General features: G+C 34.0%; 1 protein-coding gene across 1 annotated transcript in view; it reads left to right on the top strand.

Moving 5' to 3' along the window:
* CTNNA3 (catenin alpha 3) overlaps positions 1–13608 on the top strand; it is a 1416183-nt gene that overhangs the window by 78741 nt on the left and 1323834 nt on the right. The window contains exon 4 of the mRNA XM_039871928.1: positions 6751–6943. Coding sequence (XP_039727862.1) covers positions 6751–6943 — 193 coding nt within the window. The remainder of the gene's footprint in view (positions 1–6750; positions 6944–13608) is intronic.

The raw sequence follows: 13608 nt of genomic DNA, 5'->3' as shown, positions 1-13608 counted from the left end.
ATGCCATCTGCACGGTCCAGAGGGCTGGTAGAGTTGGGGAGGGATCTACATGTGCTTTGTTATTGTCCCTCAATAGCTTCAAGTAATAGCTCATGTTAGCAGTGGTTGTTAACCTAATAAACAAACAAAACCCTGAATTATATTTAAAAAGGTATTGGTCATTTTATACTTTTTGTGTCATTTGTGGTGAGGACTGTAATTTGTTGAATTGTGTCCCCTGTCCCATTCATATGTTGAAGCCCTGGTCCTCAGTACCTCAGAATGTGACTGCATTTGAAAATAAGACCTTTAAAGAGGTAACTGAGTTAAAATGGGGTCCTTAGGGTGGGCCCTAATCCAAAATGACTGGTGTCTCTATAAGAGGAAATTAGAACATGGAGAAACATCAGGGACACATGCACAGAGAGAAAGGCCATGTCAGAAAAAGAAAGTGGCTATCTCCAAGCCAGTGAGAGAGACCTCAGGCCCTGCTGACACCCTGATCTTGGAATTCTAGCCTCCAGAATTGTGAGAAAATAAATTTCTGTGTGTTAAGCACCTGCTCTGTGGTACTTTATGGCAGCCCTAATACATGGATTAAAAAATGAAAATCTGTAATAAAAATTGTGTGCCTACCCTTTTTATTTGTAGTTTAAAAATGAACCATGTAACTAAAAAATATCTACTTGATTCTAGATCACTTTGAACTGATCAAACCCTCAATAAGCTATATGAATGGAGACTTATTTATTCAGAATTTATGAAAATTTGCTTTTCCATGATACCTAGACATGGGAAGTGATAGAATCTCTCACATTAAGGAATTCCTTTTGATGAGAACTACCATGTGCTATCACTAAATTTAATTTTGGCCTAACTAGTAGGTCTCGGTCTCTTTGTAACTGTATACAAGTCACTCGACATTGTGGCTCTTGGTTTAAGGTTTCTAAGATATAGAGTTTCATTCATGTTTCACTATGTCAACCACCCTTTATTATTTATAGTGTGCTAGCTCTTGGTGTTCAAGATGACTCAAGCCCCTGCTCCTGTGGAGTTTATGGTGAAGCTGAGGAGGCAGTCCGTTAACAGCTAATTACAAAACACTGATGAGTGGTATGAGAGGTACATACGAGGGGAGAGAGTTGTTCCAGGTGAAGGCTGCCAAACATTCCCTGTTCTAGGCCTAACAGGTAGTTTGTGGTCACTCTGTGAATGGAAGATGAGAGTGAAAATTTAGTCAGAAGTGAGATCAGAAATTGCTTTATAAGTTATGTTTTAGATTTTATCTTGTAGGTGATAGGGAGCCATTGGAGAATTTTAAGCTGGTACAAGTGTGTTAAATTAGTACTGCAGAGCGATGGCTCTAATGAGAGTAGAGAATGGGTGTGGAAACATGATGTGGGCATCTACTTTTCATAATGATAAAGTAGAAGATGGTGCTGAGATTGAAGCTTTGGGAGGCCCTCTGTTTCCATGTCATGGAGCGTGGCTTGGAAGGAATGTATGTTAGGGCAGTAATCCAGAGGCAGCTATAAGAAGCAATGGCTGTGGGCTGGAGAGGAGGTGACAGAAACCAAGGTTTTTAAAGAGACAATATAAAGAACCTAGAGACAAGGATGAGTGAGGGAACAGCTCAGAGGACCTTTGGGTTTCTTCCTCAGGTTAGATGTGTCAGTCCTGAGGTAGGAAATAAGATGAGGAGAGGAAGGCTGGTGGAAGAAGGCTTCCACTTTAGGCATGCTGTGTGAACTGTCTATTGACTATTGAATGAAATATTAACTCTTTCTTTGTCTTTTAACACTATATTTAAGCTACAGCCTATTTCCTAGTCTCATTTCTTGCCCAAATTTGTTTTTATCCCACACTTTGCTAAACAACTATCTGCTACTCTCAAAAATAATTTCCATCTCTGCCCCTTTGCAAATGGTTCCTTTCACCTGGCTCTCCTTCCCTTCTGTCTCTCCTGGCAGAAAACTATTGTCCTTAAAGGCTGTTCTTGGAAGTCGTACTTAATTTTTGTGAATGTTTGCAATCCCTTTAGGACTTTCTTTGTACTTATAAGTGTAAGCAGTTATTTTGCCTTTTATATACAGCTAATTGTATCTCTCTTCCCATACTGGGAGTTTACTTATCTTTATTTTCTAAGTGTCTAGGGTATTGTTTTTGAACATATGTGTTCAATAAATGTTTATTGGCCTGAGATGAACTAAAAGAAGATTGTAGTTGGTTTTGGGGAAGTGTTGAATGTTAATTGAGGGGTATGCTTTTGCTGGGTTCCCAACACTTCAATCTCCTTGTACTTTTGTTCATACAGTGAAGGTTGTTTTTGGTAGGGAATAAGGAACAGTTGAAATTATCAATGACTTGAAGGGACACCCCCTCCTCTCCACCTCCGCACCATGTAAGACTAAATACCTTTTACTTTAAAGGGATCACTGGTTTTACTTATCTATAGGCAACTTTATTTTCCTACCCTTTTAATTTCTTTCAGTACTCTTTGAAATTTAAGCTAATTAACATGGCTTAAATGTCTTACATTTTATTTTACATGTTAAAATTAACTCTAGGAAGCAAAAGTAGCCATGAAGGCTCCCGTGAGCTATTGGAGGAAGGTTAAAATTTAAAATGTTTTAGCTAATAAACAAGAAGAGAGATGGCTGTTAACATGGCCCTTTTATATTATAATGATAGAATTAAAAAAAGAATGTGAAAAAACATGATTATAAAATATAAATGTGTCATTCAAGTTGGCATTAGAGAAGACGTTCCATAAAGCTAACGTTAGTCTGAGATACTAAAGCAGTTGTTGCACTGATGCAATCACAACCTCACACCATGTTCTGCAATGCTCCTATTGTGCACTAGTGTTACCCTATACAGTGACAGTTGATGGCTTGGTTCACTAAATGTGTCAATTTAATTTTTGGTGTCTCTAAAGCATCTAGAGAAGCACACCTGAATCAGGAAAGATTAGAAAACCCCTTTTAGGGGTGCTCTAAATTTTATTATATAAATATTATATACCATTAAAAATATACCTGGTTTTATGGAATTTTCAACATGCAGAATTAACAAAGTAGGGAAATTTTTCTTTTCATATTGTTAGGTAGCTAGTCAGACATGAACAACAGGTGAACAAAGGAATAGGGGCCCAGCTCTGTAACCATAGAAACTTCCCTTGAAGACCTTCCTCAAGGACCTCCCAGAATTACCTCTCTTTTAGGGTTATAAATTACCCAAATCCTAGAGCACAAAGGCCATAAAAGCTGCTGTCCTAAACCAGCTACAAACGCATGCGCAGAAAGTACTGCCCCTAACTTCAGCCTCATTATACCATCATTATAATCTCATGACTAAGCCTGGAAATTCATGAATCTAATTATAAGAGACTGAATTCTGGGTAAGCACATGCATACTAGGCAGTTACAGAGCAACCAGGTGTCAGTCGAGGTGGCCTCACTTGTCAGTCACCTAGGAATGTCTTTAGGACCACCCCATCACAGCCCCCAAATATAATGCAGAGAGACCTCTCCCTTCCCCAATGTTAAAGCTTTCCATCTTCCTTGGCTGTAACCTGTACTCACTTCTTAGGGGTACGTAACCTCTTTTCCACTTGGCCAGCTGGTTTTAGGCTTGACCTGTCTTCTATCTCATAATGTGCTTTTAATAAACAAATATTTCTCATGTTCACTGAGTTGAAATTCATTTCTTAGGTAGTGAAAAGAACTTAGAGGTGTGTGTGTTACCAGAACTCCAATCGCTCCAGTGGTAACAATATTACTTAAAGTCTCTAATTTGGGCCATTTCATGAGGAACACATTCTTGTCTGTGATGAAGATGTTTCTGTGGTCTAGCAGAGATTTACAAACCAAGGAAAAGTGAGAAAACCCAAGTTCTTTAAGAGCTGCAAGCCTGGTGTTGAAGGGGTTCCACAATGTAAGGGGCTCCCCAAGGTCTGAGAAAAACAGACAGGTTGTGCCTCAGTGACAGAAAGGTTGGCAAGACCCTACATTAGAATCATCTTTGCTGTAAATTCCAACTAAAGTTTTTGTGTCTCTTATAAAAATGTAACTGATTTTGTATTGCTAAAGAGACAAGAATTGTTTTACATTAACTTGAAAGCTCATTTTACTGGTTGCTGATATTCCTTCAAGAGATGGGAGACCTTTTAAAATAACATATGCACCCCTCAACCCTTGGTGAGAATCATTTTTTATCACTGCTAGGAGTCATTAGATACTATAGGTGAATTGGGGTTTAAAAAAGTTTATTCCCCTCTCAAAGGATTACCAAGCCATATTTACTTTCTGAAATAAAATAAGTTATTGAAAACTTTACTTGACTTTAGTTTAATCAGTAAGAACTAACCATATCGAAGCTTTTTAAAAGAAGACACTGACATAAATGATTTATAAAAGTGAATAATTTGTAAGTTGCAATTGCATTTTTTTTTATTTTATGGGAGCACAGTGTTATACAACGTTCTTTTCACATTTCTTTCTTCTCCAGCATTTTTATAGGGAATAAAGCATTTCTGGAATGCTCATTTAAATTTCAAAACACAAGCTATTCTATGGAAAACATTTGGAGCATGGAGGATCTGAACAATACTAGAGGAATGTTCAGTGGGAAGCATCATGAATTGTGGCACTTAAAATACATTCTGAAGGAACATTTCAGATAATGATCTTATTCTTCATTTTAAACAAAGGTTTTAAACAAGGTGCTATAATTTGTCTTGATCTGGACAAGTATCTTTTAACTCAATATATAAATTTGAAAATAGTGAGATATTTGCTTTTTGGAGTATGTCAATACCTATGTAATAAATCAGACTTACTATCATCTTTACATAATGCATGATAAAGACTTTTGTCACTATTTGGCTGCTTGTAAAACATATAGAATATGCTTTTTTAGCTGCCTTCATCACATTCAGCATGGGGGACCCCAAGAGCAAGATAAGATTAGACCCAGAGAGAATGCCTTTGACAAGGACCCCATAACACATTTTCTATATCCATATGGGAATGAACTAGGAAATACACATTAAGTGCCAACCAATATTTGTGTCATGTTATGCATTTTGCAAGACATTTTACATTGTTTAACCCTTACATAGTCTTATAGGATAATATGGTTGACCTCATTTTCCAAGAGAGGAAACAAAGGCTTGCTGCAATGCATTTCACTCTGGGTTGTGAACATGAGAATAAAGTACATTAGAATAAAACAGAGGGTATGTTGGATAAGGGGAGAAGGATAAAAGGGCAGACAAAAATTGTTTTCATCCACATATTTCTCCCATAGCTTGTAAGTTCTTTCTTAGTTCTTAACTAAAAAATTGGGTCCAAATATCCAAATAAACAAATATTTAATGCTCTATAAACAAGCAAAATCTTCAGAGGCTGCAGAGCAGGAAGGGTTATGTTTATGTATGTGTTTGTTTTCAGTGAAGTGGTACATAATTTTTATAAGCCTAAGCTATTTGATGACATGCAGAGGTCTAACTCGATAGGAGTTTCAGGTCTTCTAATTTAAATACTGGATACAAGTTTATTTTTTTTCTTCCTCTATGATAGTGATCTTCAAGTTTTGCATATGGACATGTTAACCAAATTTCATTATTGGGATCCAAGGTTTAATCAGAAATGAATATTTTTTACAATGTAATTTGGTATGAGGTTTTGTTTCCAAATATAAATACTTAATTTCTGTCTCTGAATAATGTTCTTATCATGAGTTTATTCTTGTTTTAAACGTATTTACAAAATTAATACATGTTCATTATTAACATAGACAATTCAAAATATACACATTAAAAAGTCCTATTCAACTTCTCCTTTCATTAAGCCATTTATATAATATTTATTAAAATCTACTTTGTGCATTATTCTGGGTGCTGGGGAACAAAACACATTTCATGCTTTTATGGGATTTACATTTTAGTATTGGAAGCATGAAATAAACATATAATCATAATAAATGTCAGGCTCTGCACATGTTTTGAAGAACTACTAAGTAGGTGAGAGGACAGAATGGAAGAGGGTGGGGATGGGACAGTCAGGAAGGCCTCTTCATTGAGGACTTTGAGTGTGATCTGTTTGTTTGAAATAGCAGCTGAGTTAGGGGAGAGTGTAGGAGATGGGCAAGAGAGGTTACAAAGGGCCAGAAATGTAGGTTATAATAAATATTTGGTCTTTGTCCCACTGAGGTAACTGCTTTATATGTTTCAGAGTAGCCCCCCACCCCAATATTGGTAATCTCTGTTCTTAGCCAAAATAGATTAATATTTACTGACTTAATTATATTTATTTTTGCTTCCTTCTTAATGTAGCTTGCTAGCTACAAAGTGATATAAATTTTATAATTTGATATTTTTGAGATATATAATTTTCTATTCTCATTGGTGACTGCTTTATCAAGGTTTTGTATTCTTTCTTCAAATGATGTTTCTTTAATTAAAACAACACACACACGTTCATGCACAGACTGTCTTCTAAAACATCGTTCCAATAGTAAAACTCAGTGAGATTTAATCTTTGGGGCCCGCTTATACTCCGTTACTCCCTTCCTAACTTTAGCTGGGAACTCTGTGGTGGCAGATAATATCGCTCTTGGTGCCTCAACTTGACTTTTGGGGATGTACCAATAGTACCTGGAATGGTCATGTTGCTATGATATACTTCAATTTATTTTGGGCTGTAATATCCCAGGACTATGTTCTCTTAAAATGCGTCTAGTGAGTGACTTCTATTTTTCCAATTTTAGGTTACTACACTTGTCAATTGTCCCCAGAATCCTTCCAACAGGAAAAAAGGACGTTCAAAAAGAGCCAGAGTCCTTCTAGCTTCTGTGGAGGAAGCAACTTGGAATTTATTAGACAAAGGACAGAAGATTGCCCAGGAAGCCACAGTTTTAAAGGAAGAGCTTACTGCTACACTTGAGGAGGTTCGCAAAGAAAGTGAGTATTCTCGTCCTGGTAAGGAGCAAACTGCATATCCTTAGTGTTAGTTACTGAATGAGATTTGTGAGTCTTTTGCTTTTGTTGACCTGAGTTTATTAGTTCTTGTACAGCTCTGAGGAGCTAGCTGTGGGAGGCAGAGTGGCTCATTAAACAGCTCCAAGGCTCAGAGACCTACTCCTGGTTCTTTCTGTTAGTTGTTCAGGCCTTCCAGGCAACATCTTCCCCTCACTATGTCATAGTTTATCCATAATAAAGAGAAGTGTACCTTTTTTTTTTTTTTGTCATAGAATATCATGAGAAGGGGCTAATGAAGCTGAAGACGTATATTCTCATACATACGTAAATTATAAAGTTCCTGGTAAACAGTTGGAGATAGAAGTTTCTGACTACCACAGAAGTACATTTTTTATTTTTTAGTTTTCTGGAGGTTTAAGTTTCCTAAACTTAAAAAAAATGCTTTGCACAAACTATGCATGACTCGTTGCTATGTTAATCATACATAATAAAAGTGTATATTTCACCTTCTGATAACTTCTGCTACTACAGTAATTTTCTAATGAATGTAAGTCTCATTTGCAGGTTATTTAAAAAAAACTGCTTAAAGCATGTGTACAATGATATAGGACAGGGATATTTATCACATTTGTAGTTACAAATGTATGGAAGCTACATAAATGGGTATAACTAATGGAACGTCTAAATAAATAAATCATGGTACATATAAAAAAAATAAAAAAACTTGCTCATTATTCTTTGGTCAAGAGAATGATTTTCTATATCAGCTTGCTTCAAGGAGCTATTTTGAGGAGATAAGTAAACTTAAATTTTCCTGTTCCTCTTTATAGAAGAGACTTGAGGGTATTTAAATATTTCCCTCCTACTCCCAACATAACTTTAAGAAAATCAGTAAATCGTTGCTAATTAAATAATTAAAATGAATATACTAGCCAAAACAAACTTTAGGTCTAATACAGGGGAATTATTTGTTATATACTTTACATGTGATTTATATTTTATAGGGATTCTTTGGGCAATATATAGAAATTTATTTTCGAGATAATTTGAAATGAATTTGTCATTCCTCCCTGCTACCTTAGAACCACTCTTTGTCCTGTCTTCTCTGCCCTGGTACCATCATCCACTTAGTCACTAAGACGGTTTAAATTCTTTGTTCTCATTCCATCCTCTCTTCCAATCAGTCTTAAGTTAAAAAAATTCTATCTCCTTTTATCTCTCAGATCTGTTCCTTCTTCTTCACATTGCTTCCTGAATTCAGGATTACTACATTAGTCTTGTTCCATACTAAATATAAAAATATGTTTTAAAAATGAAAATATACTCATTTTACTTCCCTGATTAAAATTCATTTTTGTAGCTTTTGAAGGATTAGAGGCATTATCTTTCTGGACAAAGTTCAAACATTTAAACCTAGCTCCCACAGCATTTCATAATTCAGCTTCTACCATTCTCTCTCTTCTCATTTCCTGATTCTGTCCTCCTCTCAAACTTTCCTCCAAACAAGAACTCTCAGTATCTCGAATGGTTCATGTTGCTTTACATCTCTATACCTCTGTTAGCAGAGCTCTTCTCTTCGCCTGTATTGCTCTTCTCACTCAGCCAATTCTTACTCAGCAGCAAAGCTCAGCCTGAGTCCTCCTTTCTGGGAAGTGTTTACTGAACCCCTTGGTGCTAAATTAGATGCTCCTCTTCTGTGTCCCAACAGACTCTGAGCATCTCTCATAGGACTTACCGCCTCATACACCAAATATTGATTTACTTGTTCAGTAAATTTAGACTCTTAAATCCTTGAGGGCGGCAAGTACCAGTTTCTTTTTTATCAGCAATCCTTGATATATAACAAACATCTGATAAATGTTATACGTAAACAAAAATTGATGCATCATTTTGTCACTATATATTATAAAATTTTATAATGGTTTTAGTTTTGGTGTTATGAAACATTATCTCTCATAGTTATGGTTTCTTTGCTGAGTCTTTGGTTTGGAATACAAACCCTATTCTGGTATTCTTTCAGAAAATGTGATCGATTTAATAGCATAGTTTTCATAAACCACTGGATAATAAATGTGTAAGACATTGGTCATTCTTAGAAGGGAACAATAATTACAATAACTCATGAAATGGTGTTTTATAAAAGTCAGTCAACTCTTTTAGCTCAATAAAAATAAGTTATTTTAAAGAGAATTTCTCAAAGAGAAATCTGTTTAGGTTCTAGGATTATACAGTATATTCTCTAACTGTGTTCTATTATAATGTATGAAATATATATACGCATACATATGCATATATATATATGGCATATGGTGTATATACAACAAATACATTCTGTTAAAAATCACCAAGTGCTTTATACTGTAATTCTTTTTGACAAACTGCCAAATTGAGCCACTGCCACTTGAGTGCAGGAGGAAAGTGAAGCTGCGAATCTTTCTGGAATTTGAGGAATGGCCAATGCTTATCCTATGGATAGCAGAGATAGTGATTGTGAGAGCACCATTTCAAAAACTTGGAAGGAATTTTTAACTCAGTGGAGAACTTGAAGTATCAAGAGAAAGAATTTAGATTCAAGCAACTCTGTATGATACTAGAAATGTATTTTAAAAAGTTTTCTGCTTTGGGTTTTGCTTTTTTCTAAAGGGCTTTGTCCAGTGGCATAATGTGAAGGCCTAATGAAGAGCAAATAATAAGTTTAAAGTATTTGGAAAAGAGAAAAGATATATGAAGTAGAGGATATTTATGTATTTATATATTTGATTTTTCAGGAAGAATTTGAGACTTAGAAATTTTTTTCTAGTAAAGACATAATGTAATTTATATAGCTTACATTCCGTTTTATTGTTTTACTGTCTTTACTTAGAAACTTGAAGTGATAAATAATGTTGGCATTGGTTACTTAAAGATCTTGCTTGTGGAAGATGGGACCTGGAAGGTTTTAGGGGGGGATGGTGCAAAGAAAGGTGATATGTGGGTGGAACTGTAGAGATCCAGCAAAGGTAGTTCACATAGTGATTATTTATGGTCACTCATGATCTTATAGTTTACCCTTATGCTTAACATCTATACCATGGCAAAATATTATATCTGGTATTTTATTTAAATAGTTTTAGAATATTCACATAACAATGATCTAAGAATTGGCTGGATTACATGTTTTGTCTATAGTATATGTACCCTTTCTTGACTGAATTACTTTTGCACCTTTTTTGCAACCAATTGACTATATATCTGTGTGAATCTGCTTCGGAACTCTTTTCTGTTCCATGAATTCACCTGTTTATTCTTACACCAATAATACATTGTTTTGAGTACAGTATTTCATAGTAAGTATTGAAATAAAAATTATTTCCACAAAAATGCAAGGAACATAGAATTTGGATTGGCCAAATCAAAATAATTTTTATTTCAGCTTCTCAGTTTTTGCAAGAAAGCTGTTGGGATTTTGTTTGGGATTAAATTAGATCTATTGATCAATTTGTGCTGAACTGACTTTTTTTTTTTGGTATTTCTATTGGCTATCTATCTATCTATCTATCTATCTATCTATCTATCTATCTATTTATTTATTATGGCGACATTGGTTAACGAAATCCAGTAAGTTTCAGGTGTACAATTTGAACTGACATTTTAATAGTAACAAATCTTCTGATTCAAAAACAGTGAATTTGTTTTTTTGTTATTGTAAATGATATTTTCACGCATTTTAATTTTAAATCTATCTGCAAATTAATGATGTTTATACTTATTCAGTCATTTTGAAGTTATTCTAGTGAACTTTTCACTTTAGTTGCTATACATTTTAGTTCTTGAATTTTCATTTGTTTTTAAAAAATAGTTATATTTCTATGGAAATACAAACAGAAATAGTTTTTATTTAAGTTCTTTCCAAATTCTAATTCTCTGCTGAAATTTCTATCTTTCTGTTATTTTTAGTGACATCTCAATTATAGTTGATTTGTGTATCTGATATGTTCAACATGTGGCTCTCCTGTAAGTTTGTTTCTATTGTCTGTTTTTTCTTCTGTTTTTTCAAGTATCTGATCTTGTCTCCTGGTATCTTGGATGATTTTTGGTTGGATTCTGGGCATTATGTATGAAAAATTATAGAATTAATTTTTAAAGGTTGTTTTATTTATGACTAGCCCTTACTCTTGGATGTAGCACCTCGGAAGTCTCAGTTGAAAGTCTGGAATGTTTAACAGGACATTTACTCCTAGGAAGACTCAGAACTTTAATTTTATCTCCCTAACTTTTTGGAAGTGGGAAAAATTCTTTGCCCAGCTTCTCATTCTCACAGTTGACACATTCTTTTGGCTTCTCTCTTATTCTACCTCTATACCATTTGGTTTGTCATAATCATATACAAAAACTCCATGTAGATTTAGTATCTAAATCTAAACAAAAATTAAAAACTCAGTTAAAAATAAAGATGAATATTTTTAAGGCATTGGGTGTAGAACAGGATTTATTAAATATGAAGCAAAAATCTATAAAGAAAAGATCAATGCATTTTATAGCAAAATTAAGAACTTTCAATCAAAACAGCATGGTACTGGCATAAAAACAGACACATAGATCAATGGAACAGGATAGAGAGACCCAAAATAAACCCATGCCTGTATGGTCAATTAATTTATGTCCGAGTAGGGAAGAATGTACAATGGAGTAAAGGCAGTCTTCAATAAAATGTGCTCGGAAAACTGGCAGTTACAAAATAGTCATGGAGACGTAAAGTATAGCGTAGGGATTGTAGTCAATAACATTATAATAACTATGTATTGCTCCAGGTAGGTAGTAGACTTATTATGGGGATAACTTCATAAATTACATAAATCTCTAATGACTCTGCTGTACACTTAAATATTGAATGTCAACTGTAATTGAAAAATTAAAAAAAATTTAAGAACTTTCTTTTATCAAAAAAGTTTCTAAAGTAAATGAAAGGACATTGGTATAAACACAAGGATTAATAAAAATGCATAACTCTCAGAAATGAATAAGGAAAACAAAGGAATAATGGGTGTAAAAAGAATTTTATAGAATAAACTTCAATAAAATGTAAAGAAATGTCAACCTCATTAGTAATCAAGAATATGCAAATGAGATACCATTTTATACAATTCAGTTGGCAAAAATGAAAAAGTCTGACATATTAGAAAGATTTTGAAGTAACAGGGTCTTTTATACATTGCTTGTGGGAGTGTAAATTGGTACAGCTATTTGAACAACAGTTTTGGTATGTGACTTGTCAAACACCAAAGTTGCATTTACATATTGGTATGCTTCTGGGCTAGAATCAGTTATATTTCTGGTGTGTAGAAATGAAATTGACTTTTTCACATTGGTACTTGAGATTCTATCTCTGAAATGAAACATGTGGATGGTAATTTTAAAAAGAAAGAAACATTTAAGACACACAAACACACATAGACTGTTTCTTTGGGATCTCTTATGATGTTAAGATTATGGTACTTTATTTGGCTTATGTGAGAAACAAATTTTACAAAAGTGACGTGATGCAGTATATGACATTTGCTGTTCATACATGAAATTGCAAGGAACAGAATTATAACATATGTATACATATGCGTATATGTATATATATGAACATGTATATGTATATACTATGTATTAATAAACATTTAGGTATATATATTATTCAGTTTTCTTCTTCTAAAGATGCTACTTTTTCCTATGTAGAAAGATTATATGGTTATATATAGTCTATTGTGGTGGCTGGGATAACTCTACTTTAAGGTTTTTGTTAATATCATGAGTTGTCTTTCATAATAAATTTTTGGGCCAAATAGTAAACGAAGATATTTAGTTTTGCTGTTTGGAAAAAAAAAATAACTAATGATCTAGGTTTAGTGAAGTCTTAAAGATTTGTCAGTCAAATTTAAAGTTGTAAAGGAAACTTGGTTGAAATTTACTTTGAATGTGTCTTAGGAGTACTACTGTGCGATCCCTATGGAGGGTAGGGTTCTCAATTATCCAGGCTTTAGCTTTTGCCTTCAGCTAGTTGAAAAAGTTTTAGATGGAATTAAAGATTTGAATTACAACCAGAAAAAAAGACCGTCTTTTGTGTTTTCATCAATATCTTGATAAAAAAAAACCAGAATAGGACTAACATTATGTGGAATATTAAATTTGGCTCAGAGTTTGTTCTAATCTCAAATAAAATATGGGCTTACTATGAGAGAGTAGGATTTTGGAAAATAAGTGAATAGTCACTATTTTACTGTGGTATCATTATGAGGGAGAGGAGAGGATTACAAAAACCATATTTAAACTCTTTTCTCATGTCCTTTCTCTATGCATTTGCAAATAATTTAAGTTTCTAATATTTACTTATTTTGGTTAAATATTTATAAATATAGTTGGTAATTTGGGCCCTGGGAATATGGAAATAAGACATACCCCTAGGTATTAATAGTCTACTGAGAGAAATACACACATAAACAGATGTAACAGTCAGATAAATGCCATTATGATGTTATGTCAAAAAGCCTGTGGAAACGTATGAAGGAGCAATGAAATAGTGTGTTTCTAAATGTCTTCCTTTTTCTTTTTTTTTCTTTTCTTTTCTTTACCATTGAGTAGGGAAAGATGAATCTCTGCCATATGACTACAGATGAATATGT

Source organism: Pteropus medius, unplaced genomic scaffold, assembly GCF_902729225.1.
Source record: "Pteropus medius unplaced genomic scaffold, Ma_sr-lr_union100, whole genome shotgun sequence".
Classification (NCBI taxonomy): domain Eukaryota; kingdom Metazoa; phylum Chordata; class Mammalia; order Chiroptera; family Pteropodidae; genus Pteropus; species Pteropus medius.
The sequence above is the reverse complement of the archived record's forward strand: the minus strand, read 5'-3'. Positions and strand labels throughout refer to the sequence as shown.